Source organism: Kogia breviceps, chromosome 3, assembly GCF_026419965.1.
Source record: "Kogia breviceps isolate mKogBre1 chromosome 3, mKogBre1 haplotype 1, whole genome shotgun sequence".
NCBI lineage: Eukaryota > Metazoa > Chordata > Mammalia > Artiodactyla > Physeteridae > Kogia > Kogia breviceps.
The window spans coordinates 48,327,902-48,353,675 of record NC_081312.1 but is presented as its reverse complement, the minus strand read 5'-3'; the positions used below and the strand labels follow the sequence as shown (position 1 = coordinate 48,353,675).

Genomic DNA, 25,774 nt, shown 5'->3' with positions numbered 1-25,774 from the left:
ATGGAACTCTCAGGAAGAATCTCTGGAGCTTAGTTATGAAAGCTGTTATTTTATCACCTATCTGATCACTGTGGCAGATCTATTCATAAAATACACGTGGCCACTCAAGGGATCACATCTTGTGGCTTATCCATACGGCCTTCGTTCACCTTAGTTTAACATCCCTTCTGTATATTTAAGTTCATTTTAGTACAGCAGATAATAGTAATGAAGAGGATTTCAGGTTTCATTTATATATTCACATCTGGTTACGATTCCTCTCAGATAAGTCCACACTGTGGGAGTACAATGGAAATGCTGAATAAGTAATGTGAAATAAGTAAACTTAAAATTGTTAACTTATGCATCTTATACATACCCAATACTTTCCAAAAGGGCAGTTTCTGTGGTTAAGACAAATTGGTACGTGGTCCCATACACAAAAGCAGCTTCCATGACTGCTCTGTGCTCTGAAGAAGAGAGAAAGAAGTTGGGAGAGAGGAAGAGTTATTCTATTCAGAATACTTTCCTACACCCTTTTATGCTCTATTATGTTTCAAGAAAAAGCCTTTGTAGGGATTCCAGCTGGGAAAATGCAGGCAGTTAAAGAAGTTATAAAAAGTCTGTTCTAGTCAAGGTAAGAGAAGAACTAAGAGGGAATAGAAAATGAGTTATACTTGAGAATATATGACGAATCTGTGATCGTTTCTTCCCAGTAGTAGGGAAGAGAATATGAGTTCATCATACAACTTTCATGTTATATTTTATATACAAATATGTGCACATTATTTCTGGCTTAGTTTTTTTTTAATCAAACTTATATATAGTTTAAAGAGACAATTCTACAAGGCGTATTTAGAAAATGAACAGTTCCTCTACCCTCAACCACCATTTCCAACTCCCAAGGGACAGCTACTTTCAATTCTTTTACTCTTCCTTTCGGTATTTACCTCCAAGTCTCGAAATGACCTTCTTATACTCGTATTTCCTGATTTGGGTTTTTTTTTTTTTTAGTGTTAGTATTTTCTATCGACTTCCCACTATGTAAGATGATAAATTAGCTCTCCTTTCCAAAACCCCACTCCACAAATATACACAATTCTATCCCCTCAACATGCTCAATATAGTCCTAATTTTTATTAGATCAATAGTCAGGATTTACACTGTTGGGACTCAGTAAATACTATTTCCTTTTGAAATTTTTTTCACTATAGTTATAGGTATCTTTTAAAATTTGTTTAGATTTCTTGCTAAGTTATTCCTAAATTCTTCCACAATTGTCTAACGCTCTGAATACTTCAAATACATCAGTTATAGTATCAATTCCCTCTTGTTGCAGACATTTTTGCAGAGCCTTCTGACCTGCTCCAATGTGGACTCTGCTGCTCAACCCGCCTCACAACTTTCATCCTGGGGACTCACTTCATTGTCACCCTGGGGATGCTCTGATTCTCACTCTTATGTTGGGTCCTTGGCCTGTTACCCACATCTTCTTGACTAATTTGTTCCCTTGCTCCCATTCTCTAGCTCCTTCCCGGGAGAGGATATATGGAATACACATTTTTTGCAACCCTACACTTCTCAAAGTGTCTTTATTCTACTTTCATAACTAACTATAGCTGTCGGCATGTAACATTCTAGCATTTCCCCTGAGAATTTTGAATGCATAGCTCCACTGTCTTCAGTTCCCAGGACTGCAACTGAGAAGTCCAAAGCCATTCTGATTCTTTTTTTTTTTTTAATTTATTATTTATTTATTCATTTTTGGCTGCATTGGGTCTTCATTGCTGCATGCAGGCTTTCTCTAGTTGCGATGAACGGTGGCTACTCTTCCTTGTGGTGTGCAGGCTTCTTATTGCAGTGGCTTCTCTTTGTTGCGGAGCACGGGCTCTAGGCACACGGGCTTCAGTAGTTGTGGCACATGGGCTCTGTAGTTGTGACTCACGGGCTCTAGAGCACAGACTCAGCAGTTGCGGCACACGGGCTTAGTTCCTCCGTGGCATGTGGGATCTTCCCGGTCCAGGGCTTGAACCCGTGTCCCCTGCATTGGCAGGCGGATTTTTAACCACTGCGCCACCAGGGAAGTCCTGCCTTCTGATTCTTGATCCTTAAACTGCAATATTTTTTCCTTTCTTGAAGATTTTAGAATAGCATTTGTTCCCAATATTCTGAAAATTCAATATGAGATGCTCTGGTGTGGCTCTACATTTAAACACTCTGCTGGGATTCAGTGGGCCCTTTCAATTTGGAAGCTCAAAATCCCTCAGTTGTGGGAAATTTTCTTAAAGTGTTTCTTTGAAGATTCCTTCCATTTCATACCTTATTTTCCCTTTTCTCCTCACTGCCATTTCTAGGTAGTTATCTTCCCCTCCCCGACCTAACCTTGTACCACTTGAATCACATATCATCAGATTATTCCACTCACCACTCTGCCTTGTTGGAGTCATCTACAACCTGAGCCAGGGTTAATCCCCCTCATTCCATGAAAAATTTCGCTTCTGTCACACTGTCACACTCTCCGATACTACTCCTATCATACCTTGGTGATTTTACTATCCCCATAGATGATCCTCGCAAAATCCTAGCCTTTCAGGCCTTGGTCTTCTCTGGAGACTCCAGTGATCTCTCTTCAGCCCTGCCTTACCCACTCACTGCCATAGTCCCACTCCAAGCTTTGTAATCACCAATCACTGCAAATCCCTCCAAAATGTCCAGCACTCCTCCCAACACATATACCCCCCCACACACACCCTTCCATCTCCAGGTCACCCTGTCTAGTACATAACTTTAACCTTCTCGGACCTACAATCCTTCCATTTTCACTGTCCTTTATCCACCTCGGGTCCTCTCTTCCCTCCTAACCCAGCTTAAATTCCATGGTCAGTCTTTATAATCACTCCCCTGCCTGTCTAGCTAAAACACAGTCCAAGTATAAATCAAATAATCTGCCTATTCTGTACTTACATCCATGAAAGTGAATATGGCTGGGGGGAAAAAAAAAAAAGGAAAGAAAACAAGAACCTGCTAGCAGCACCATGTCAATGGTTTCACTTTAGATTACTGGCATCAACTATTACTGCTGCCTAGCAACCATTCTTTATTTTCCGGCCTTCTAAAACAACTATTTCATCTCTTCTTTCCTCAAACTATCTGATCACTTTATTTCTATTTCATTGAGAAAATGAACCAATTAAGAAAAACCCAAAAAAGCTCCCAGCACCGTACCCATCTGCCCCCTTAACTAAATTGATGTCAATATTCTGTCTTCCCTCCTAATACCATAGGCAAATTTTCTGTGCTCCCAGTAAAGAACCACCCCTCCCCCTGTTCACTAATTCCATCTCCTCTAGTCTATTCAAAGATGTTGCTCCAGTAATTCTGCCCTCTTTTTCTTCCACGATACATTTTCCTTTTGCTACAAGAACTTTCTTGTCAACATACAAATATGCTTCTTAAAAAATTCTTGAGGACTTCCCTGATGGTGCAGTGGTTAAGAATCTGCCTGCCAATACAGGGGACATGGGTTTGAGCCCTGGTTCAGGAAGACCCCACATGCTGCGGAGCAACTAAGCCCATGCACCACAACTACTGAGCCTGTGCTCTAGAGCTTGCAAGCCACAACTACTGAGCCCTCGAGCCACAACTATTGAAGCCCACACACCCTAGAGCCCATGTGCCGCAACTACTGAGCCCACATGCTGCAACTACTGAAGCCTGTGCACCTAGAGCCCATGCTCCACAACGAGAAGCCACCGCCATGAGAAACCCACGCACCACAACAAAGAGTAGCCCCCGCTTGCCGCAACAAGAGAAAGCCCGTGCGCAGCAACGAAGACCCAATGCAGCCAAAAATAAATTAAAGAAGAAAATTTTTCTAAAAAATTCTTCACTTGACCCCACATACTCTTCCAGCCACTGCCCCATATTTCTCCTTCCCTTAAAAGGAAAACTTCTCAGATGAGTCTCTACAGTCACAGTCTCCAACTGCTCTCTACCTATTCTCTTACACCCCTGTCAGGCATTTACCCCTACCACTCTACAAAAATTGTGTGCATCAAGGGCATGGATAACTTCCATACTGCTAAGCGTAATGGTCAACTGGTAGTTCTTATACTAATTAACCTTTCAGTATCCTTTGATACAATTGCTCCTATCTCATCACTAAAATCCTATCATCACTTTGCTTACACACAGGCCATTCTTTCTGCCTCCTTTACCGACCTGTGGAAGATGAAGTATCTAATGAGTTCAGTCTTCTCTTTTCCATCCAGCCTCACTCCCTTCATGGTCTCCTCTAGCCTCACAACTTTATGTCACAAATTTACATCCCTAGTCTGTATCCCCACTATCAGATGTGGACTAGTAAAATCCCACTACCTTGTTGATATCTGTACTTGGCTGTCTAATGGGTATTCCACAAGTATAATGTTCAAAAGTGGATTCTAGAGCTTCCTCTCCAAACTGTCTATTTCCACTCTTCCCCACTTGGTTATCAGCAGTTTCACCTTCACGTAGGTCAGGCCAAAATCCCAGAGCCACCCTGGTCTCTGCTATTCCTCTCTCATTCTACAACCAATATGTCAGAAAACTCAGTTAGTCTTACATCCAAACTACTGCTAAAATTCAAATGTATTGCCACCACCATTGCTAACCCCCTGGTCCAAGCCACCTACCACCATCTCTTGCCTGCATGATTGCAATAACTTCCTGATTTTCTCCCTTGCTCTACTATAGCTCCTTCTAGTCTATTCCAAACCCAGAAGTCAGGCTGACCCTGTTAAAATATAAATCGGGGATTTCTGGCTCCCTGTATAGCTCATCCCTCTCATTAATTACAATTACAAACCAAGGACACAATACAATAACCTGAGGGGCCCTGAAGAATAAACAATAAACAGGCTGATTTTGGAGCATTATTTTACAAGTACATTAAGTTCAATGGCATACTGTGTAGCCATCAAGCTTTATGTGTATAAAAACTGAAATTTCCAATAAATGATTTTATTTCATAGAGTACATATAATTTTTTAAATGTCTTTAACAACATTTTATATTAACATGTTCAAGTTATAACCATTAACAAGTAAAAATCCTGAAAGCGTAACTACAATTTGTTCATGAAACATTTATAAACTTCTTTATGACAAAATTACCTATGAATGTGCAAGGTGATGCTGTCAAAATTAGATTTTTCTTAAATCAAGAAAAATATGTCATAAACAGCAAATAGCAAGGTAAAAAAGGAAGCCAAGACAGTCAACAACATTTATCAAATACTATAAACTACTATATCAGGTACCACGAGGACTGCAAGGAAATAAAAACAGTAATAGCTGATCACAGAGCACCAGGAAACTTTTTAGTTATTCAAATTCACTTGGTCCTCACAATAACACTAAGAGGTAGGCACAATTATTTTCACCACTGTAGTGACCAGGAAACAGGCTAAATAAGTAAGTTGTCCAAGGTCATACTGTAAGTAGTTGGTGGAACAGGGAGTCTAACCTAGGCGTCTGGCTCCAGAGTTCTGGTTCAAGCACTATACTATGCTGCCTGTTTGAAGAAAGAAAATATAATAGTAAAAGACGCTTTAAATTTATTTTAAAATATTAAGATTGTGGTCAAAATACACTATGTTAAGTCCTTCAACATAAACACCCATGTATAGAGGCATGATGAAGATTAATGTAAAAGTTGATAAATACCTGGTGTTCCAATGGCTCTGACATATGAGAATGCAATGTTTGCTTTTCCTTTCAGAGCATTTTCTGTGTTGTGAAGGTCTTCCAGAGTGGTAATATATTTTACTTCATTAAAAAGAAGAGCACTGAAATAAATAAAGATGTAGTTGGTAGAAAAATCTGACATGTACTTAGTTATTTAATACATATTTTGAGTAGGTTAAAGAACCTAATCAAAAGAGAAATTTAATCTTTTGAACAAACTCTCAATAGTAAGAACCTAAGCATTTCAAGTCTGAATTAAAATCACCCTCTACATCATTAGTCTGTCACTGAGAACATTAACTAGGGACAGTTGTGAGAAATAGTGTGCATATCCTCCATCACAACCACCTCAATACATTTAAACTGTATTTACTAGCATCCTATTCTGGACGAATAATCCCTTACAAATCTCTCAGCCATGGACACATTTCAGCCCTTCACACACCTATACTGAAACCATCTTTCCATGGCCTATAAGGCCCTGAATGGTAAGCCTTGTCTACTTCTCCAGCATCATTTTGTACTACCATTTCTCATGTCTACCTGACTTTAGGCAACACCTCAGGGCATTTGCACACACCATTCTCTTTGTTGAAAGCTGTTCCCTCTGTTCCTTCTCATATATCTGGTCTCAGCTTAAACAACATTGACTTAAGAGAAGCCACTCTTGTTGGTCCTCTATAAGTAGGTCTGTAGCATTTTCTTCTTGAATTTCACACTATTTAATCATTTGTAGGATCAAATTTAGAATTATTCACGTATATTTTTTTTACTTGTTTATCCCTGCCTCTCTCGTTAAACTGTTTCCTTCTTGTGACAGGGACCTTGCATATTTTATCACTATATCCATAATAAATTAGAATAGAACCTGGTACATTGTAAGTATTCAATAAGTATTTGTTGAATGAATGACAGAAAACATAGGGCAGGAATTATTTATTGCCATTCTTCATTTGAAGAAATAGAAGATCAAATCAAAACACTGCAGAGCTTACTCACTCAAAAACACATATACTGAACTGAGGAGCCAGGAACAGAACGTAAAACAGGTCTTCTCACTCCTAATTTAGTGATCTTTCCACTTGACCATAATTCTTCCAAATCATCTTTTTTTTAATATAACCTCTATTTATTTATGTTATTTGGCTGCGCCGGTCTTAGTTGCGGCACATGGGATCTTCGTTGTGGCATGTGAGATCTAGTTCCCTGACCAGGGATCAAACTCGGGCCCCCTGCACTGGGACCGTGGAGTCTTAACCACTGGACCATCAGAAAAGTCCCCCAAATCATCTTTTTAATATATAGATCAGAATAACTGATCATATTTCTTCATCCAAAAGAATTTCATTTAAAAATTTAAATTCATTTTTTAAATTCATTTAAAAATTCTACTTCTATATACATCCTCTATCACTAACAACTAAGTTCACTTAATCTCTGCATGCATATCTGTGTGTGTGTGTGTGCATGTGCGTATTTTTGTTAAGCTAAACTTTAAGAATTTTTGAAAGCTGTTCCAACTCCACATACTTAAGTAAGCAGAAGTTCATTCCAATAAATTAGTCAATCATAGTTTCCTCTTACGGAAAACATAGCACTTTCCACTAATACAGCAATTCTCAAACTTTTTGGTCTCAGGATCCCTTTATACCCTTAAAAATTATTGAGCTCTTCAAAGGGCTTTTGTTTATGTAGGTTACATTTATCAATAGTTGCCAAAATAGAAATTAAAATAGCAATTAAAAATATTTATTAATCCCTTAAAAAATAAAAATAAACACCATTGCATATTAACATAACACTTTTTAAATTAAAAATAACTAAATTTCCAAAAGGAAAGAAAAATCTAATGAAAAGAGTGACCTTGTTTTACATTTTTGCAAGTCTCTTTAATATTGGACTAAATAGAAGACAGGTGGATTCTCTTATCTGCTTCTTCGTTCACTCTGTTGTGACATCACACACACAACACATCATGTAGCCTCTAGAAACTGCACTCATAAAAGAATGAAAGTGAAAAAGGCAAACATCTTAGTATTATTATTAAAATATTGTCACTTTGGGAGCACCCTGAAATGGCTGCCCTAAATTACACTGCTTAAATATTTACCTATATATTACAGATTTCAACTTTTTAACAGAAATGTAAAACTTGAATTTCTATACCTCCCAGGGCTCTTGTTTTGTTTTTAAAAGAAATATTGACTGGGCAGTACTCACTATTTGCTAGATACTTTCACATGTTTTCATTTAAATCCTCAAAGATATTCTTGGGAAATTCTTTATTACACACACACACACACACACAGAGGAAAAGAACCTCAGGGATTAAGTAACCTGCTCCAGGTCATACCAGTAGTCACTGATAGAGCTGAGATTCTAATCCAGGTCTTCTGACACTTTGCCCATAACTTTCTAAACTATATTACTGACCACTCATACATGGTAAACCAGGTAAAAAGGGAGGCAACTAATGAATAGCCAGAGAGTCGCAGTGGCGATCTGGGCTACTGGCTACTTACACACTTTGGCTAGCAAGACGAGAATTACCCTTGAGTTACTTCAAAACTGCTGGGAGACACCATCTAGTGAAGTAATTGGACTGCCATGTAAATTCTCGGCTTAGTAATGACATCCACCCGTTTACCTTTACTTCTCTAACAGCTCTAATCCATTTGCTTCAAAAATCTAACCTAGGAGTAGAAATATCCCTAACCTTTTTTCTCAATAAAGACTGGCAAATATAAATTGATAAAAGCCAATGTTTGGGGGGACACTTCCCACATGTCAGGGATAGTACTAAGTACTATATAAGTAGTGGCAGTTTATCAGTTTTGGGACTGCCTGACTCTTCTGCTTTGGGAATTCCCAGTTTTCTAAGTCTTCATAGTGGGCAGAGCCCAAGTCCCCACATACAAGCTACTAATAATGTAAATTGCTTTTCCAGGCTCCCTGCTGCTAGGCTATATGACCCAGAATCACTTGTCTGACATCCCAGACTGGGAGCTAGTGATGTAAAGAATCAGGAACAGTGCAGAATTATTTCCAGAAGCACCAGCAGCAGCAACAGTCAGCTTTGAAGGCAGGAATGACAATAGTGCTAATGACAGCTGTAGTGCTAGCAATGCAAGTTGTGGCATCCAATGCCCAGAAGTAATGCAGCAGTCCCCTGGAGACTAGCTCCGTGCTACGATGATGAGCCAAATAATTCAGAGTCAAATAAACCTGAGTCCAGTTCTCCAACCCTTCTAGTGAGCCTGAGATTTCCTACATGTGCTCTAAATCCTTTTCTGCTTAAGCCAGTCAGACCCAGATTCTGAGGTTTATAACTAAGAACACCAAACAATACACTCAGTCTTGCTTAATTTTCATGGCAACCATCTGAGATCAGTACTATCATTAACTCCATTTTACAGATAAGGTCATGGGCCTTAAAGAGGTTACTTTGCCTAATGTCCCAAAGCTCATTAAACAGTCATTATCCAAGAGGTAATAATACCAAAACTAATGACATTCATAATCTCATGATTTCTGTGATTGTTCCCAATGGCTTCGTAACTTTAATATATTTTTTAATGTTAATTTCCAGAATATGGGGATGTCTAGGTATCTCTAGGATCCATTCCATGAGCCTGTGCTCTTTCACTCCAGTTCCAAAGTGGAGAAATGGGTTAAAGGAAAAGTCTGTCTTGCGATTTTCTTGCTCTAAAGATGAGGTAAAACAGCCTGAGGCGGTTCTGACCTGGGAGCTCTTCTTGCCCCAGAAAGGCCTTCCTTTTCCTTGGCATACTCTTCCTGAGACCCTCCTAACACAATCATTAGGTAGATAAGATATATGGCCAAGAACTGAATGGGTGTCAGAAAAAAAAAAAAGGAACTCAGGAGTCTACCAGACCCTGCTTTTAAAGCAGCAAGTTGCTCAGCCTTTTTTCAGAAAAAAAAGACCATGTTTATATCATATTTCTGCCATTATTCAAATTCTAAAAAAACCAATAAAAACAAAAAGTTACCTTCTATTTTGCCTTACCAAAACTCCTAGGGAAAAAAACCAAAGAGGGAGGAGGGGAAAGAGGGAGAGATGAAGGAGAGAGACAGACAAATTACTTTTACCTAAATTAATTACAGTTGACCCTCAGTATCCATGGGTTCCACATTTGCAGGTTCAGCCAACTGCAGGTGGAAAATACTTGGAAAAAATAATTCCAGAAACATCTAAAAAACAAAACTTGAATTTGCCATATACTGACAACTATTTACACAGCATTTACATTGTATTAGGTATTATAAGTAATCTAGAGATGATTTAAAGTATACGGGAGCTACTAGAGCTAATCAATGACTATGGTAAAGTAGCAGGATACAAAATTAATGTACAGAAATCTCTAGCATTCCTATACACTAATGATGAAAAATCTGAAAAAGAAATTAAGGAAACACTCCCATTTACCACTGCAACAAAAAAAGAATAAAATACCAAGGAATAAACCTACCTAAAGAGACAAAAGACCTGTATGCAGAAAACTATAAGACACTGATGAAAGAAATTAAAGATGATACAAATGGAGAGATATACCATGTTCTTGGATTGAAAGAATCAATATTGTGAAAATGACTATACTACCCAAACCAATCTACAGATTCAATGCAATCCCTATCAAAGTACCAATGGCATTTTTCACAGAACTACAACAAAAAATTTCACAATTTATATGGAAACACAAAAGACAGCGAATAGCCAAAGCAATCCTGAGAAAAACAGAGCTGGAGGAATCAGACTCACTGACTTCAGACTATACTACAAAGCTACAGTAATCAAGACAATACGGTACTGGAACAAAATCAGAAAGATAGGTCAATGGAACAAGATAGAAAGCCCAGAGATAAACCCATGCACACATAGTCACCTTATTTTTGATAAAGGAGGCAAGAATATAAAATGGAGAAAAGACAGCCTCTTCAATAAGTGATGCTGGGCAAACTGGACAGCTACATGTAAAAGTATGAAATTAGAACACTCCCTAACACCACACACAAAAATAAACTCAAAATGGATTAAAGACCTAAATGTAAGGCCAGATGCTATCAAACTCTTAGAGGAAAACATAGGCAGAACACTCTATGACATAAATCACAGCAAGATCCTTTTTGACCCACCTCCTAGAGAAATGGAAATAAAAACAAAAATAAACAAACGGGATCTAATGAAACTTGAAAACTTTTGCACAGCAAAGGAAACCATAAATAAGACGAAAAGACAACCCTCAGAATGGGAGAAAATATTTGCAAATGAAGCAACTGACAAAGGATTAATCTCCAAAATTTACAAGCAGCTCATGCAACTCAGTATCAAAAAAACAAACAGCCCAATCCAAAAATGGGCAGAAGACCTAAACAGACATTTCTCCAAAGAAGATATACAGATTGCCAACAAACACATGAAAGAATGCTTATCATCACTAATCATTAAAGAAATGCAAATCAAAACTACAATGAGGTATCACCTCACACCAGTCAGAATGGCTATCATCAAAAAAATCTACAGGGGGAGAGAGAAGATGGTGGAAGAGTAAGACGCGGGGATCACGTTCCTCCTCACAGATACATCAGAAATACATCTACATGTGGAACTTCTCCTATAGAACACCCACTGAACGCTGGCAGAAGACCTCAGACCTCCCAAAAGGCAAGAAACTCCCCACGTACCTGGGTAGGGCAAAAGAAAAAAGAATAAACAGAGACAAAAGAATAGGGACGGGACCTGCACCAGTGGGAGGGAGCCGTGAAGGAGGAAAGGTTCCCACACACTAGGAGCCCCTTCAAGGGCAGAGACTGCGGGTGGCGGAGGGGGGAAGCTTCGGAGCCGCGGAGGAGAGCGCAGCAACAGGGTGCGGAGGGCAAAGTGGAGAGATTCCCGCAGAGGGTGCCTACCAGCACTCACCAGCCCGAGAGGCTTGTCTGCTCACCCACCGGGGCGGGCGGGGCTGGGAGCTGAGCTTCAGTTGGATCCCAGGGAAAGGTCTGGAGTTGCCAGAGTGAAAACAGCCTGAAGGGGTTAGTGCACCACGGGCTAGCCGGGAGGGAGTCCAGTTGAAGTCTGGAGCTGCGGAAGAGGCAAGAGACCTTTTCTTCCCTCTTTGCCTCCTGGTGCTCGAGGAGAGGGGATTAAGGGCTCCACGTAATAACGGGCACAAGCCACTGCTGTCGGCACGGACAACAGAGACGGGTGTGGGACGCTAGGGTTGCTGCTGCCGCCACCAAGAGGCCAGTGTGCGAGCACAGGTCACTCGCCACACCGCCCCTCCCGGGATCCCGTGCAGCCCGCCACTGCCAGGGCCCCGTGATCCAGGGACAGCTTCCCCGGGAAAACGCGCAGTGCGCCTCGGGCCAGCGCAGCGTCACGCCGGCCTCTGACGTCGCAGGCTCGCCACGCATCCGTGCCCCTCCCTCCCCGCTGCCTGAGTGAGCCAGAGACCACGAATCAGCTGCTCCTTTAACCCCGTCCTGTCTGAGCGAAGGGCAGACGCCCTCGGATGACCTACGCGCAGAGGCGGGGCCAAGTCCAAAGCTGAACCCCAGGAGCTGTGCGAACAAAGAGAGGGGGAGGTCTCCCCCAGCAGCCTCAGAAGCAGCGGGTTAAAGCTCCACAGTCAACTTGAAGTGCCCTGCATCTGTGGAAAACCTGAACAGACAGCAAAATATCCCAAGTTGAGGAGGTGGACTTTGGGAGCAAGATATACTATTATTTTCCCCTTTTTTCTTTTTGTGAGTGTGTATGTGTGTGCTGCTGTGTGAGATTTTGTCTGTATAGCTTTGTTTTCACCATTTGTCCTAGGGTTAGACTGACCCTTTTTTTTTTTCTTTAATAGAAATTTTTCTTCTTAATAATTATTTTTATTTTAATAACTATATTTTACCCTACGTTGTCTTCTCCCTTTCTTTCTTCCTTTCTTCCCTCTTTTCTTTCCTACTTCCCTCCTTCCTTCCTTCCTTCCTTCCTCCCTTCCATCCTCCCTTCCTTCCTTCCTTTCTTTCTTTCCTTTCTATTTTTTTCTCCCTTTTATTTTGAGCCGTGTGGATTAAAGGCTCTTGGCACTCCAGCCAGGTGTCAAGGCTGTGTCTCTGAGGTGGGAGAACCAACCTCAGGACACTGGTCCACAAGAGACCTCCCAGCTCCACGTAATATCAAACGGTGAAAATCTCCCAGAGATCTCCATCTCAACACCAAGACCCAGCTTCACTCAAGGACCAGCAACGAACAGTGCTGGACACCCTATGCCCAACAAAGAGCAAGACAGGTCTACAGCCCCATCCATTAGCAGAGAGGCTGCCTAAAATCATAATAAGGCTACCAACATCCCCATACACACCACCAGACATGGACCTGCCCACCAGAAAGACAAGATCCAGCCTCATCCACCAGAACAGAAGCACTAGTCCCTCCAACCAGGAAACTGGCTCAACCCACTGAACCAACCTCAGCCACCGGGGACAGCCACCCAAAATAGAGGGAACTACGAACCTGCAGCCTGCAAAAAGGAGACCCCAAACACAGTAAGGTAAGCAAAATGAGAAGACAGAAAAACACACAGCAGATGAAGAAACAAGATAAAAACACACCAGACCTAACAAATGAAGAGGTAATAGCCAGTCTATCTGAAAAAGAACTCAGAATAATGATAGTAAAGATGATTCAAAATCTTGGAAATAGAATAGACAAATTGCAAGAAACAGTTAACAAGGACCTAGAAGAAATAAAGAGGAAGCAAGTAACGATGAGCAACACAATAAATGAAATGAAAAATACTCTAGATGGGATGAATAGCAGAATAACTGAGGCAGAAGGATGGATAAGTGACCTGGAAGATAAAATAGTGGAAATAACTACTGCAGAGCAGAAGAAAGAAAAAAGAATGAAAAGAACTGAGGACAGTCTCAGAGATCTCTGGGACAACATTAAACACACCAACATTCGAATTATAGGGAAGAAGAGAAGAAGAGAAAAAGAAAGGGACTGAGAAAATATTTGAAGAGATTATAGTTGAAAACTTCCCTAATATAGGAAAGGAAATAGTCAACCAAGTCCAGGAAGCACAGAGAGTCCCATACAGGATAAACCCAAGGATAAACACGCCAAGACACATAATAATCAAACTGTCAAAAATTAAATACAAAGAAAACATATTAAAAGCAGCAAGGGAAAAACAACAAATAACACACAAGGGAATCCCCATGAGGTTAACATATGATCTTTCAGCAGAAACTCTACAAGCCAGAAGGGAGTGGCAGGACATATTTAGAGTGATGAAGGAAAAAAACCTACAACCAAGATTACTCTACCCAGCAAGGATCTCATTCAGATTTGATGGAGAAATTAAAACCTTTACAGACAAGCAAAAGCTGAGAGAGTTCAGCACCACCAAACCAGCTTTACAACAAATGCTAAAGGAACTTCTCTAAGCAAGAAACACAAGAGAAGGAAAAGACCTACAAGAACAACCTGAAACAATTAAGTAAATGGTAATAGGAACGCACATATCAATAATTACCTTAAATGTAAATGGATTAAATGCTCCCACCAAAAGACATAGACTGGCTGAATGGATACAAAAACAGGACCCATATATATGCTGTCTACAAGAGACCCACTTCAGACCTAGGGACACTTACAGGCTGAAAGTGAGGGGATGGATAAAGATATTCCATGCAAATGGAAATCAGAAGAAAGCTGGAGTAGCAATTCTCATATCAGACAAAATAGATTTTAAAACAAAAACTATTACAAGAGACAAAGAAGGACACTACATAATGATCAAGGAATCGATCCATGAAGAAGATATAACAATTGTAAATATTTATGCACCCAACATAGGAGCACCTCAATACTTAAGGCAAATACTAACAGCCATAAAAGGGGAAATCGACAGTAACACAATCATAGTAGGGGACTTTAACACCCCACTGTCACCAATGGACAGATCATCCAAAATGAAAATAAATAAGGAAACACAAGCTTTAAAGGATACATTATACAAGATGGATTTACTTGATATTTATAGGACATTCCATCCCAAAACAACAGAATACACATTTTTCTCAAGTGCTCATGGAACATTCTCCAGGATAGATCATATCTTGGGTCACAAATCTAGCCTTGGCAAATTTAAGAAAATTGAAATCGTATCAAGTATCTTTTCTGACCACAACGCTATGAGACTAAATATCAATAACAGAAGAAGATCTGTAAAAAATACAAACACATGGAGGCTAACCAATACACTACTTAATAACGAAGTGATCACTGAAGAAATCAAAGAGGAAATCAAAAAGTATTTAGAAACAAATGACAATGGAGACAGGACGACCCAAAACCTATGGGAAACAGCAAAAGCAGTTCTAAGAGGGAAGTTTATAGCAATACAATCATACCTTAAGAAACAGGAAACATCTCGAATAAACAACCTAACTTTGGACCTAAAGCAATTAGAGAAGGAAGAACAAAAAACCCCCAAATTTAGCAGAAGGAAAGAAATCATAAAGATCAGATCAGAAATAAATGAAAAAGAAATGAAGGAAACAATAGCAAAGATCAATAAAAGTAAAAGCTGGTTCTTTGAGAAGATAAATAAAATTGATAAACCATTAGCCAGACTCATCAAGAAAAAAAGGGAGAAGACTCAAATCAATAGAATTAGAAATGAAAAAGGAGATGTAACAACGGACTCTGCAGAAATACAAAAGATTATTAGAGATTACTACAAGCAACTCTATGCCAATAAAATGGACAACCTGGAAGAAATGGACAAATTCTTAGAAATGCACAACCTGCCGAGACTGAACCAGGAAGAAATAGAAAATATGAACAGACCAATCACAAGCACTGAAATTGAAACTGTGATTAAAAATCTTCCAACAAACAAAAGCCCAGGACCAGATGGCTTCACAGGCGAATTCTATCAAACATTTAGAGAAGAGCTAACACCTATCCTTCTCAAACTCTTCCAAAAGATAGCAGAGGGAGGAACACTCCCAAACTCATTCTATGAGGCCACCATCACCCTGATACCAAAAGCAGACAAAGACATCACAAACAAAGAAAACTACAGGCCAATATCACTGATGAACATAGATGCAAAACCCTCAACAAAATACTAGCAAACAGAATTCAACAGCACATTAAAAGGATCATACACCATGATCAAGTGGGCTTTATTCCAGGAATGCAAGGATTCTTCAATATACGCAAATCAATCAACGTGATACACCATATCAACAAACTGAAGGAGAAAAACCATATGATCATCTCAATAGATGCAGAGAAAGCTTTTGACAAAATTCAACACCCATTTATGATAAAAACCCTGCATAAAGTAGGCATAGAGGGAACTTTCCTCAACATAACAAAGGCCATATATGACAAACCCACAGCCAGCATCGTTCTCAATGGTGAAAAACTGAAACCATTTCCACTAAGATCAGGAACAAGACAAGGTTGCCCACTCTCACCACTCTCATTCAACCTAGTTTTGGAAGTTCTAGCCACAGCAATCAGAGAAAAAAAAGAAATAAAAGGAATCCAAATAGGAAAAGAAGAAGTAAAGCTGTCACTGTTTGCAGATGACATGATACTATACATAGAGAATACTAAGGATGCTACCAGAAAACTACTAGAACTAATCAATGAATTTGGTAAAGTAGCAGGATACAAAATTAATGCACAGAAATCTCTGGCATTCTTATACACTAATGATGAAAAATCTGAGAGGGAAATTAAGAAAACACTCCCATTTACCATTGCAACAAAAAGAATAAAATATCTAGGAATAAACCTACCTAAGGAGACAAAAGATTTGTATGCAGAAAACTATAAGACACTGATGAAAGAAATTAAAGATGATACAAATAGGTGGAGAAATATACCATGTTCTTGGATTGGAAGAATCAACATTGTGAAAATGATTCTATTACCCAAAGCAATCTACAGATTCAATGCAATCCCTATCAAATTACCACTGGCATTTTTTACAGAACTAGAACAAAAAATTTCACAATTTGTATGGAAACACAAAAGACCTCGAATAGCCAAAGCAATCTTGAGAACGAAAAATGGAGCTGGAGGAATCAGGCTCCCTGACTTCAGACTATACTACAAGGCCACAGTAATCAAGACAGTATGGTACTGGCACAAAAACAGAAATATAGATCAATGGAACAGGATAGAAAGCCCAGAGATAAACCCACACACATATGGTCACCTTATCGTTGATAAAGGAGGGAAGGATATACAGTGGAGAAAAGACAGCCTCTTCAATAAGTGGTGCTGGGCAAACTGGACAGCTACATGTAAAAGTATGAAATTAGAACACTCCCTAACACCACACACAAAAATAAACTCAAAATGGGTTAAAGACCTAAATGTAAGGCCAGACGCTATCAAACTCTTAGAGGAAAACATAGGCAGAACACTGTATGACATAAATCACAGCAAGATCCTTTTTGACCCACCTCCTAGAGAAACGGAAATAAAAACAAAAATAAACAAATGGGATCTAATGAAACTTAAAAGCTTTTGCACAGCAAAGGAAACCATAAACAAGACCAAAAGACAACCCTCAGAATGGAAGAAAATATTTGCAAATGAAGCAACTGACAAAGGATTAATCTCCAAAATTTATAAGCAACTCAGGCAGCTCAATAACAAAAAAACAAACAACCCAATCCAAAAATGGGCAGAAGACCTAAATAGACATTTCTCCAAAGAAGATATACAGATTGCCAACAAACACATGAAAGAATGCTCAACATCATTAATCATTAGCGAAATGCAAATCAAAACTACAATGAGATATCATCTCACACCGGTCAGATTGGCCATCATCAAAAACTCTAGAAACAATAAATGCTGGAGAGGGGGTGGAGAAAAGGGAACACTCTTGCACTGCTGGTGGGAATGTAAATTGATACTGCCACTATGGAAACAGTATGGAGGTTCCTTAAAAAACTACAAATAGAACTACCATATGACCCAGCAATCCCACTACTAGGTATATACCCTGAGAAAACCATAATTCAAAAAGAGTCATGTACCAAAGTGTTTATTGTAGCTCTATTTACAATAGCCAGGACATGGAAGCAACTTAAGTGTCCATCAACAGATGAATGGATAAAGAAGATGTGGCACATATATACAATGGAATATTATTCAGCCATAAAAAGACATGAAACTGAGTTATTTGTAATGAGGTGGATAGACCTGGAGTCTGTCATACAGAGTGAAGTAAGTCAGAAGGAGAAAAACAAATACCGTATGCTAACACATATATATGGAATCTAAGAAAAAAAAATGTCATGAAGAGATTAGTGGTAGGACGGGAATAAAACACAGACCTACTAGAGCATGGACTTGAGGATATGGGGAGGGTGAAGGGTAAACGGTGACGATGTGAGAGAGCGGCAAGGACATATACACACTACCAAATGTAAATTAGATAGCTAGTGGGTAGCTGCCGCATAGCACAGGGAGATCAGCTTGGTGCTTTGTGACCACCTAGAGGGGTGGGAGGGAGACGCAAGAGGAAAGAGATATGGGGACATATGTATATGTATAACTGATTCACTTTGTTGTAAAGGAGAAACTAACACACTATTGTAAAACAGTTATACTCAAATAAAGATGTTTAAAAAAAATAAAAATTAAAAAATTTTAAAAAATAAATAAATAATAAAAAATAATAATTTAAGAAAAGGGAACCCTCTTGCACTGTTGGTGGGAATGTAAATTGATACAGCCACTATGGAGAACAGTATGGAGATTCTTTAAAAAACTAAAAATAGAACTACCATATGACCCAGCAATCCCACTACTGGGCATATACCCTGAGACAACCATAATTCAAAAAGAGTCATGTAACACAATGTTCATTGCAGTTCTATTTATAATAGCCAGGCCATGGAAGCAACCTAAGTGTCCATCGACAGATGAATGGATAAAGAAGATGTGGCACATATATCCAATGGAATATTACTCAACCATAAAAGGAAACGAAATTGAGTTATTTGTAGTGAGGTGGATGGACCTGGAGTCTGTCACACAGAGTGAAGTAAGTCAGAAAGAGAAAAACAAATACCATATGCTAACACATATATATGGAATCTAAAAAAAAAAAGGGGGGGGTTCTGAAGAACCTAGGGGCAGGAGAGGAATAAAGACGCAGACGTAGAGAATGGACTTCAGGACACGGGGAAGCTGGGACGAAGTGAGAGAGTGGCATGGACATATATACACTACCAAACGTAAAATAGATAGCTAGTGGGAAGCAGCCACATAGCACAGGGAGATCAGCTCAGTGCTTTGTGACCACCTAGAGGGGTGGGATATGGAAGGTGGAAGGGAGACACAAGAGGGAGGAGATATGGGGATGTATGTATATGCATAGTTGATTCACTTTGTTATAAAGCAGAAACTAACACACCACTGTAAAGCAATTATACTCCAGTAAAAATGTTAAAAATAAAAATCATTATACGGGAGGATGTGCATAGGTTATATGCTAATACTACACTATTTTATATAAGGGATTGAGCATCTGGGGATTCTGGTATCCACGGAGGGTGAGGAAGGTGGGTGGGTGGGAGGTGCTGAAACCAATCCCCCTCAGATACTGAGGGATGACTGTATAGTATTCTAGGCAGATCCATGTATAAAATGAAATATCCCAAAACGTTTCATTAGGCATTTTCTAAATTAATACAGTTAAAAAAACAAACAGAAGCCATCTCTGAAATTTGAATTGAGAGTACAAGTAATAACAAAGTTCAAAAACGTCAGTCTAAGTCTTTTTGTCATACACTGTGTATTTTCCTACTAGCTTACCACTTATAAAACTCTTAACACCAGAAACAGTCTTATGGGCTTATAACGTAAGAAGATTTCTGCTCCTCCAATTTTTAACAAACAAAAAGTGAAGCTTCCCAATTCATTCATCCATCAATCCAATATTTTTCAACACCTAATACATGTCACACACGATGCTATGCACTGGTAGAAGCACTTTGTATAAGACGGCACAGTCTGGGGATATAACCATTACTACCAATTAACATAGAGCTGTGAGGAATTCAAATCCAAGGCAAGTAATTTTTTATTACAATTTCCCAGTAAGTCACTATCAAACAGGAACCCACCTAATAATATTGTGTAGGAACAAATCTGATAGAGATAAAGGAAAGAGCAATTGCTCGAAACCTATTAGGAAGGGACCAGCTTGAGCACAGCTCAGGAGTTTTAAAGGAAGACACCTCCAAGAGGAGCTTTCCCCAGAAGTTCTACCCAAGCTCAAAACCCAGGCTTTGCAATAATGTGTTAAAAATAAAATATTAGCAGAAATTATGATAGTTGAAAATAATTACCATAATATTTGTAGTTAATATTATCGTCGGTAGTACTTAAAAGCAAAGAAATCTTCCACTTGACAAAATATTGTCACAAAATATCAATTAGCACACCTTAATAAAGAGTTATTGAGATTTCATTGTTTCTTCCAGTACTGCACAGTCTTTCCTTTTTGTATCAATATAATTTGATGATTTCCAGGAGTCAACAATGACTAGGGGGAAAAAATGGCCTTTCCTTGCAACTGCTGCCTCATGGCAAATATTCCCAGCAACTGTCACAGCACGGACTTGCATGGACTCACTTCTATTAGTACTGTGTGTGCAACAGAACGGCAGGTAGATATCTGAATTTGGATTGCTTTTTTCCTTAATTGCAAAATGAGATTTCCTGCATTTATATAGAAAAAAAAAAGCGACTAACATTTGTAGAGCGCTGGGTAAAACACAAAGCATATTTTCAGATGTATTACTTTATTTGATCTTCAAAAAAACCTAATGACAGTGCAATTTTTAGCATTTAAGAGACGAGGAAAACTAGCAATCAGAAAAGATAAACTGCTATGATCACACAATGGATAAATCCTCCATAAACCCTGACTTCTTCATGTATCATTCCAAAGCACATTTGAGATTATAGTGCCTCTCTTCTATACCTCTATCTGACTTGCCTCAGACTGGTTACATATGGCATTCTCAATCAACAAATAAAGATTAATTGTTACTTTATTTTCTTTTTCTAAATATTACCCTTCTTAACCCAATCTAGAAGCTGGGAAGTGAAATTTTCCTCACAGTTACCAAACCATACAATTCCATCGGTTTTGACTATGTATATTTTAGAAAACAGAGCTGAGAATTTGTAGACTATAAATCTATAATCTTACCTTTATTTTAAATTTTATTTATTTTGCAAATTTTAACTCTTTTGTAGGACTCATAACACAAAAAGTATCCAAAAAGTTGAAGAGTGAAAAGTCCACCTCCAACTCCTTCCCCCATCCCAGCTTCCGCATTCCATTCCCGTAAACCAATAATCACGTTCTTGTGAAACTTTGAAATATTTATACCAAATACATATATGCCATAAATAAATATTTATATATGTCTCTGTTAGAAAACTATCCCTCCTAGATTTCTCAGTGTTCCTATACAGTCCATGTCTCCTGAAGATGAAAACTGGCAGCACACAAAGATGGAAAACATTTCCTCTTCACATTCTAATCTTGTTTCCTTTTCTCTGGAGCCACCTGGTCCCATTCAAAGGTAATAAAACCTTCCTTATCTTCCCTGGAGCTAAATGCTTATATTTAGGGGTAGAGACCTTTTTTCTCCTGCCCCAAGCAATTTGTTTAAATTCCATAGAAAAAGATAAGCACTCTATCTCCAGAAGGAAAAAGCAGATTTGCCAGCTCCTGTATAAACTCAGAGATTCATAATTTAAGTTCTCCTTCTCCAAACCTTGCTGTAAGTACAGATGTAAGCATATGGCTCTCATCTTGTAGCTCTGTGGAGAACTGGGTATGGCAAATCCAGTACTACCATGTTACTATGATTGCTGTTACCGCTGTGTCTGATTTCTGATTCAGAGGCTTGGTGTTTCTGCAAGTATATATGCAAGGAGGGTAACATCGAAGACCCTTCAGAGTTTTAGACTTAACACTCCCTTTCTTACACACATAGAACTATGCTATGCTCTAAACACTTGGTTTATTTCATTAATATATCCTGAAAAATCAATGTGTTAAAAATGTTAGCAGACCATTTAGTCAGAATATTTTTAATCAATGATGTTTCAGGAATATTTTAAATGTCCTCCAAAAATATATTACTTAATTGGCCATAATGGTTCAAAAATATACAATTCTGTAAATATTTAGTATAGGGTTACCCTAAGTTTATACTTGTTATTCTAGTCTTAGATTTTACTAACTTAATTCTTCCCCAATTGCAATTTTTCTATATTATGAGACTAAGAAATTGTCTAAAACCTTGATCTTGTCTGTTTACAAAGAAGCAAAGTTCAAGTGTAACTGTGGATCACTGATCACATAAAAATTTATCAGTGTGTATGTATTAGAAGATAATGGAAGAAAAGAACCCATTTACAATAGAAACAAAAGATATAAAATACCCAGCAATAAATTTCAGTGTCCAAGCATATATGAAGAAAGCATTAAAACACTACTAGAGAACACAAAAGAAAACCTGAATAAATGGAAAGACATCTGGTTCTGGGATGGGAAGATTCATTTTAAAGATGTCAAGTGTCCCTAAAATAACTTATAAATTTAATGCCAGTAGGATTTAGTCAGGGAGAGGAAGAAACCAGACAAGCTAATTTTAAATGTCATCCGTAAACAGAACAAAAATGCAATTCTAGAAACAGAAACATGAAGGGGCCTGGACCTTTCAGATATTACAATATATTATAAAGCCGCAGTAATTAAAGCAACAGTACTAGTAAAAAAAAAAAAAGACAGGACAGATTAATGAAACAGAAAGTCCAAAGTAGACCCAAATATATATGAGCGTTTAGTATAAAAAAAATCCCACCTTGAAAACAGATTAATTTCAGTTGTGTTGGGAAAATTATTTAGCCAACTGACTAACATATTGCTCATACTATTCACCTAGTTAAATTCCAAACAAAGATTTAAATGTTAAATTGAACAGTTAAAACATTGAGAAGAAATACACCCACATAAATAGAGTCTGATCTTTGACAAAAGAGCAAAAGCAGTTTAATGGAGAACGGCTCCTCTTTTCAAAAAAGGGGCTAAAACGACTGGACATTCACATGCAAATAAGTGAATGAAGACACTGACTTTACACCTTTCATAAAAATTAACTCAAAATGGATCGTAGACCTAAATGTAAAACATAGAAGAAAATCTTGGTGACCTTGGATTTGGCAATGAATTTTTAGATACAACACCAAAAGCATGATCCATGAAAGAAAAAAAATTGTAAAGTTGGATTTTATTATTATTAAACACTTCTGCTCTGCAAAAGACACTATTAAGAGAATGAAGAAACAAGCCACAGACTGGGAGAAAATATTTGCAAAACATATATCTGATAAAGGACTTGTATCCAAAATATATAAAAGAACTCTTAAACTCAACAATGAGAAAAAAAAAACATTTAAAATATGGGCAAAAGATCTGAGCGGATACTCCACCAAAGAAAATATACAAACAGCAAATAAGCATACTAAAAGATGCTCGACATCCTTTGTCCTTAGGAAGTTGTAAATCAAAACAATGAGATACCACTACACACCTATTAGAATAGCTACAGTTAAAAAAAAAATTAACAATAACAAATGTTGGCAAGAATGTAGAGCAACAGGAACTCACGCAATGTAAGTGGTAATGCAAAATGATACAGCCACTTTGGAAGACAGTTTAGCAGTTTCTTACAAAGCTAAACATAGTTTTACCATATGATCCAGAAATCACACCCCTAAGTATTTGCCCATATGAGTTGAAAAACGACATCAATACAAAAAAAAAAACCTATGCATGAACTTTATAGTAACTTTAATCATAATTGCCAAAACTTGGAAGCAACCAAGATGTCCTTCAACAGGTGAAGAGATAAACAGTGATACATCCATACAATGGAATATTATTCAACAATAAAAAGAAATGAGCTATCAAACCATGAAAAGACATGGAGGAACCTTAAAAACATCTTGCTAATTAGAAGCAGCAGCCAATCTGAAAAGGCTACATGCTATATGATTCTGAAAATGAGCCCCCACTAAAACGAAGTCCCCCTGCCAAGGTGATGATTAAACTCTCTCTCCAAAACTTTATTCCCTTTCTTGTCCCCTCTGACCTCAATCCTGTGCTAACTGAACAGTAATCAACCAGAGTCAGATGACTAAAACTGCTGTTGTCAACAACATTTAGTGCATTAATGTACTAAAATTGCTGTGGTTGATAACTCATTATTAATGTACAGACACAAGTTGCTTCTCCAGGGCAGGATAAGCTAACAGACCCCCCCTAGGGTCATGGACCACCAGACCAGATGCTAGTAAACCATAGGTATCCTGACCCCTGAAACTACAATTAGGAAATCTCACAGAAATGTCACTAGATGATGATTAATTCCAGCTCCTTTGTTCTTTCCCTTTAAAAACCCCCTAACTCAAAGACCAAGTTGGAGTGGATCTGAGTCACGCACTCCCTTGCTTGGCACCCTGCAGTAAACCCTTACTTTGCTGCCCTTACTTTGGTGCAAACACCTGCTGTCAGAGTTTGGCTTTCTGTGAAACTGAAACACGAGCCCTTTTTCTGGGTTACAATTCCAACTATATGACACTCAAAATGGCAAAACTATAGAGACAGTGAAAAGATCAGTGGTTGGGGAGTGGAAGGGAAGGATGAATAGGTAGAGCACAGGGTATTTTCAGGGCAGTGAAACTATCCTGTTTGATACTATAATGGTAGATACATGTCATTATACATTTGTCAAAACTCATAGAATTGTACAACACAGAGTGAACCTTTACATAAACTATGCACTTCGGTTAATAATGTGTCAGTATTGATTCATCAATTGTAACAAATGTACCACACCAATGCAAAATGTTAACAGAGGAAATAGTACAGAAGAGAAAGGAGGAATTCTTTGTACTATCTGTTCAATTTTCTGTAGTCCTAAAACTGCTCAATAAAACAGTATATTAATTTCTTTTTAAGTGAATTCCTTTGTAATAGAGCATAAGGGAGACCTTGGTACAACTTAAAATCCAGAAGTCAAAAGAGAAAAGATAAATTTGACCTGATGATATTTAAAAGAACAAAACAGGGAAATTCAAAAGATAAATGACAAACAGGAAAATGTGCAATTTGTGTCTCCTTTATATAAGGAGAGCACCTAGAAATTAATAAGAATAGAAGTTCAAAACATGATAGAGGACTTCCCTGGTGGCTCAGTGGTTAAGAATCTGCCTGCCAATGCAGGGGACATGGGTTTGAGCCCTGGTCCAGGAAGATCCCACGTGCTGCGGAGCAACTAAGCCTGTGTGCCACAACTACTGAGCCTGTGCTCTAGAGCCTGTGAGCCACAACTACTGAAGCCCAAGTGCCACAAACTACTGAAGCCCGTGTGCCTAGAGTCTGTGCTCTGCAACAAGAGAAGCCACCGCAATGAGAAGCCCCTGCTCCCCACAACTAGAGAAAGCCCGCACACAGCAAAGAAGACCCAACATAGCCATAAATAAATAAATAAATAAATAAATAAATAAATAAAAGAAATAACCAGCTCTAGGACAAAATCACCCTTTAAAAAAAAATGATAGAAAAGTGGGCAAAAGATATCAAGCAACAGTTCAGTTCCATTTCTGGGAACAGTATACAACCAAAAAGAGTACAAGGGAGGAACTGCTTGCCAGGAACTGGGTATTTCAAACTGATGCTTTTAGCACAAAGAAGTAGGGTTGACAGCTTGAGAGGCATTTTTTTCCTCATGGCAATTTGCAAGGTACAGCTATGATATGGCATACTATTTAGCACAGTTCTTTAAGATTCTAAATATCATTACTGAAAATTTTTGTAAAATACTGTATTCCACAAGTCAGTTTTCTTACATTTTAAACAAAAATGAGGGCATTGCCTCTTTGGGATTCTACCTCCTTGACATTTGTGTTTTCCTGCTCAGTTTCT

The 25,774-nt window shown here is 38.5% G+C and overlaps 1 protein-coding gene across 3 annotated transcripts in view; it reads right to left on the bottom strand.

The window, feature by feature from the left end:
• TXNDC16 (thioredoxin domain containing 16) overlaps window positions 1–25,774 on the bottom strand; it is a 121,548-nt gene that overhangs the window by 76,975 nt on the left and 18,799 nt on the right. For all 3 annotated transcript variants that reach the window (XM_067028469.1, XM_059057164.2, XM_067028470.1), the window contains 2 exons: window positions 5,685–5,806; window positions 359–449 (listed from right to left, as the gene is read on the bottom strand). In XM_067028469.1, the coding sequence (XP_066884570.1) occupies window positions 359–449; window positions 5,685–5,806 (213 nt within the window). The remainder of the gene's footprint in view (window positions 1–358; window positions 450–5,684; window positions 5,807–25,774) is intronic.